The sequence below is a fragment of the Echiichthys vipera genome, assembly GCF_963691815.1.
Source record: "Echiichthys vipera genome assembly, chromosome: 16".
Lineage (NCBI taxonomy): Eukaryota > Metazoa > Chordata > Actinopteri > Perciformes > Trachinidae > Echiichthys > Echiichthys vipera.
Genome location: NC_139841.1, coordinates 29,800,681 through 29,806,047, shown reverse-complemented (window position 1 = coordinate 29,806,047; position 5,367 = coordinate 29,800,681). Strand labels below are relative to the sequence as shown.

The following is a 5,367-nucleotide window of genomic DNA, read 5'->3' as shown; positions in this document are numbered from 1 at the left end:
CTGATGAGCTACTTCCTGTTTAGCCACTTTCTGATGAGCTACTTCCTGTTTAGCCCCTTTCTGATGAGCTACTTCCTGCTAGCCACTTTCTGATGAGCTACTTCCTGTTTAGCCCCTTTCTGATGAGCTACTTCCTGTTAGCCACTTTCTGATGAGCTACTTCCTGTTTAGCCACTTTCTGTTTAGCTACTTCCTGTTTAGCCCCTTTCTGATGAGCTACTTCCTGTTTAGCCACTTTCTGATGAGCTACTTCCTGTTTAGCCACTTTCTGATGAGCTACTTCCTTTTTAGCCCCTTTCTGATGAGCTACTTCCTGTTAGCCACTTTCTGATGAGCTACTTCCTGTTTAGCCCCTTTCTGATGAGCTACTTCCTGTTAGCCACTTTCTGATGAGCTACTTCCTGTTTAGCTACTTTCTGATGAGCTACTTCCTGTTTAGCCACTTTCTGATGAGCTACTTCCTGTTTAGCCACTTTCTGATGAGCTACTTCCTGTTTAGCCACTTTCTGTTCAGCTACTTCCTGTTTAGCCACTTTCTGATGAGCTACTTCCTGTTTAGCCACTTTCTGTTTAGCTACATCTTTTTTAGCTACTTCCTGTTTGGCTACATCTTTTTTAGCTATTTACTGTTTAACCACTTCCTGTTTAGCTACTTCCTGTTTAGCCACTTCCTGTTTAGCCGAGAGAGTGACGGCTGACCCCAGTCTCCCCTGTTGGAGCATTGAATGAGTTTAATGTTTCCAGGTTGTTTCCTCGCCGTCGTGCAGCAGATGGAGCTGTTTGTCCTCAGGACACAGAAACGTCTCTGCTGAAGGACAAACACACTCTCACTTCATATTATTACATAAATATATAAATATATATTTATGTAATAATATATATTTATATATAATAACACAAATATATAAATATATATTTCATACTTTTGTACTTTCACCAGAAAACATGACTTTTACCGTCTCTTTGTGGTTGTTTTGTGTCTCTTTGTGGTTGTTTTGTTCTGACTCTTTAGACCCCTGACTCTCTGGACCCCTGACTCTCTGGACCCCTGACTCTCTGGACCCCTGACTCTCTGGGCCCCTGACTCTCTGGTCCCCTGACTCTCTGGACCCCTGACTCTCTGGACCCCTGACTCTCTGGACCCCTGAGTCTCTGGGCCCCTGACTCTCTGGACCCCTGACTCTCTGGGCCCCTGTCTCTCTGGGCCCCTGACTCTCTGGGCCCCTGACTCTCTGGACCCCTGACTCTCTGGGCCCCTGACTCTCTGGACCCCTGACTCTCTGGGCCCCTGACTCTCTGGACCCCTGACTCTCTGGACCCCTGACTCTCTGGGCCCCTGACTCTCTGGTCCCCTGTCTCTCTGGGCCCCTGACTCTCTGGACCCCTGACTCTCTGGGCCCCTGACTCTCTGGACCCCTGTCTCTCTGGACCCTGTCACTCTGGACCCCTGACTCTCTGGACCCCTGACTCTCTGGACCCTGTCACTCTGGACCCCTGACTCTCTGGACCCCTGACTCTCTGGGCCCCTGACTCTCTGGGCCCCTGACTCTCTGGACCCCTGACTCTCTGGACCCCTGACTCTCTGGGTCCCTGTCTCTCTGGGCCCCTGACTCTCTGGGTCCCTGTCTCTCTGGGCCCCTGACTCTCTGGACCCCTGTCTCTCTGGACCCCTGACTCTCTGGGCCCCTGTCTCTCTGGGCCCCTGACTCTCTGGGTCCCTGTCTCTCTGGGCCCCTGACTCTCTGGACCCCTGAGTCTCTGGACCCCTGTCTCTCTGGACCCCTGACTCTCTGGGCCCCTGTCTCTCTGGGCCCCTGACTCTCTGGGTCCCTGTCTCTCTGGGCCCCTGACTCTCTGGACCCCTGTCTCTCTGGACCCCTGACTCTCTGGGCCCCTGACTCTCTGGGCCCCTGACTCTCTGGACCCCTGTCTCTCTGGACCCCTGACTCTCTGGACCCCTGACTCTCTGGACCCCTGTCTCTCTGGACCCCTGACTCTCTGGACCCCTGACTCTTGTTGGTCAGGTGCACTTCCTGTCCTGCAGGTGGAGACAGAGTCCTTCTGCTGCTGTTGTTGTTGTTGTTGATCTCAGGTCATAAAAAGCTCAATAAATAAAAAGCTTTTCATTTATTTCACACTTTTATTTTTTCATGTTTCCTCTTTAAAGGAAAGGAACTTTAGATTTAAGTGGTTGGAGAGATTTCAACTGTTTTTGCCCTCAAACAAAACCACTTTCTCTGCTTCCTCCTCTCCACACAACAGCAGGGAGAGAGAGAGAGAGAGGGAGAGAGGGGGAGAGAGAGAGAGAGGGAGAGAGGGAGAGAGAGGGAGAGAGAGGGAGAGAGGGAGGGAGGAGGAGGAGGAGGAGGAGTGTCCCCAGATCTGACGCAGTGTGCGCGGCCGCCTCACTTCCACTCCCCGCTCCAGGAAGAGACCCAGCGGCTCGGAAAGCTCCACAAACAGAGCCGTAAACCCGGGGAGAGAGCTCCAGAGGACGGGCTTGAGTGGAGATGAGACCGCCGGTGGAGGACGCGGAGCTCCGGGGCGCGTGTTGTGGACTGAAGCCGGAGCTGTGACGCGCTGCTCGGGTCTCATTGTGCTCGGAGTGGCGCAGGGAAGAGGATGCCTCCGCGGCCGCAGACGCTCCTCCTGCTCCCGTCGAAAAGCGTCGTGATTCCCGGACTTCACCCGCCCTTTGTCTCCTCTCTGACGGAGCGTTCGTCGCTGATTTGTGAGCCACAGCGTCCACCATGCCGCCGCCGTCCCCATGAAAACTCTCAATGATAACAGGGAGCAGGAGGAGGAGGAGGAGGAGGGGGAGGAGGAAGGGTCGGGCCGCAGCGCCATGGAGGACAAGGAGAGTAATCTGAGGACGGCCAGGTTGTGGAGGGACGCCGCCCTCCGCTCCAGGAAGCTGCGGAGCAACCTGCGCCACCTCACCCTCTGCTCCAAAGACAACCAGATCACTCTGCCGGAGGACATAGCCGAGGTAGAGGCGCTCAATCTGGGCAACAACTCCCTCCAGGAGCTGCCGGACGGGCTGGGGTCCTCCCTCAACAACCTGCGCGTCCTGGTCCTCCGCAGGAACAAGTTCACCGCCGTCCCCCGGGTGGTGTTCGAGCTGGGGCGGCTGGTGGAGCTCGACATGAGCCACAACTGTCTGAGGAGCCTGTCTGAAGGCGTGGGGCGGCTGAGGGGGCTGAAGAAGCTGTGCCTCAGCCACAACAAGATCCAGGCTCTGCCGGCTCACATCGGCGCGCTGCAGCTCCTGGAGGAACTCGACATCAGCTTCAACGACCTGCACGACCTCCCCGCAGCCTTCTGCGGCCTCGGCAGGCTGAGGACTCTGGACGCAGACCACAACAAGCTGAACCGGTTCCCCCCCGAGATCCTGGCCCTCAGCGAGCTGGAGGAGCTGGACTGCTCCGGGAACAAGTTTGAGGTGTTGCCGGCGGACATTGTGAAGCTGCGGTCCATCAAGATCCTGTGGCTCAGCAGCCTCCACATGTCCACGTTACCGGAGGCGTTCTGCCGCCTGCAGCACCTGGAGAGCCTGATGCTGGACGGGAACGAGCTCACGCTGCTGCCGGACGCCTTCGGACGCTTGCAGAGACTCAAGATGATCAATTTGTCCTCGAACGAGTTTGAGAACTTCCCCGAGGTTATTTTAAGCATCACGGGGCTGGAGGAGATCTACCTGAGCAGGAACAAGCTGACCCAGATCCCAGAGCAGGTGGGGCAGCTGGGGAAGCTGGCCAACCTCTGGCTGGACAACAACAGCATCACGTACCTGCCCGACTCCATCGTGGAGCTGGAGAAGCTGGAGGAGCTTGTCCTGCAGGGTAACCAAATAGCCATACTGCCGGACGACTTTGGGAAGCTGTCCAAAGTGAACATCTGGAAGGTGAAGGACAACCCTCTCATCCAGCCGCCGTACGAGGTGTGCATGAAGGGCATCCCTTACATCGCAGCCTATCAGAAGGAGCTCGCACACTCGCAGCTGGCCGTGAAGCCGCGGCTCAAACTGGTCCTGATGGGGCTGAAAAACGCCGGGAAGACGCGGCTCAGGCAGAGCGTGGTGAGCCGACAGCAGGACGTTAAAGGCGTCCAGGGGAACAAAGGCGTGGAGGTGACCACCTGGGTGGCGGACGCCGAGCGCTGCCTCACTTTTCTGGTTTACGATCTGTCAGGGAAGCAAAACTACGACCTCATCAAACCCTTCTTTCTTTCCCCCGGTGCTCTCTACGTCCTCGTCGTCAATCTCAAAGCGTACTCGCCCAAAAACTTTTACGCCCACGTCGGGTATTTCCTCCACCTCCTCGGTGCCAAAGTGCCCCACGCCGTCGTGTGTTTGGTGGGCACGCACGCGGACCTGTGCGGAGCGGAGGAGGTGGAGGAGAAGAGTCTGGACATCCACAGGCAGATCGGCCTGCAGGAGAAGAGGGACGTCCAGACGCTGAGGAGCCTGGATCTGCAGGTGGACCAGGCGCTGGAGCAGGGCTACAGCGTCCGCTCCTCCACCCCTCACCTCCTCTTCTACGGCGTCTCCGACAGGAACCTGCGGCGGAGGAAGTCCCAGCTGCAGTACATGCTGAACCAGCGGCTGCAGATCCTGTCTCCTGTGCTGAGCGTCAGCTGCACCGAGAGCCAGAGCAACATCCAGAGGCTGAGGGAGAAGCTCATGTCCGTCGCCGACCACAGGGACATCTTCCCCAACCTCCACCGCGTGCTGCCCAAGTCCTGGCAGATGCTGGAGGAGCTGCACTTTAAGCCCAAAGACCTGTGGCTGTCGTGGTGGGACTCGGCCCGTCTGGGCCTCCAGGCGGGGCTGACGGAGGACCGGCTGCAGAGCGCCTTATCCTACCTGCACGAGAGCGGGAAGCTGCTCTACTTTGAGGACAGCCTCACCCTGAAGGAGTACGTTTTCCACAACCTTCCACGATTCATCGCCATTCTCAACGTCTTCTTCCAGAGAGACGAGTCCTCGCTGCTGGACCGGCTCCTCTCTGAGGGGGAGCGGGGGGACAAGGGCCGGGTGAGTCTGGTCATAGAGGACGAGAAGGGCGAGAACCTCAGGGTGACCCATCTGCAGCACCACGTGGAGGGCTTCCTCCAACACGGCCTTCTGCCCTCCAACGTCATCCGCCTGCTCCTCCGGCCGCTCATCCAGACGCAGCAGGACCTGCACCTGATCATGGAGCTCCTGGAGAAGATGGGCGTGTGCTACTGCATCAACAAGCCCCGCAGCAAGCCTCTGAACGGGGCCACGGCCTGGTACAAGTTCCCCAGCTACGTCAGCAGCGAGGAGCCCCGGGCGGAGGCGGAGGCCGGCGGGACCGCCCTGCCTCAGTGTCACTTCTTCTCCGT

The 5,367-nt window shown here is 57.5% G+C and overlaps 1 protein-coding gene across 1 annotated transcript in view; it reads left to right on the top strand.

Annotated features, from left to right (window-relative positions):
* The first annotated feature begins 2,407 nt into the window (after window positions 1-2,407).
* mfhas1 (multifunctional ROCO family signaling regulator 1) overlaps window positions 2,408-5,367 on the top strand; it is a 14,321-nt gene continuing 11,361 nt past the window's right edge. Inside the window, exon 1 of the mRNA XM_083929223.1 lies at window positions 2,408-5,367. This exon is cut by the window's right edge and continues 368 nt beyond it. Coding sequence (XP_083785349.1) covers window positions 2,768-5,367 — 2,600 coding nt within the window. The 5' untranslated portion in view covers window positions 2,408-2,767.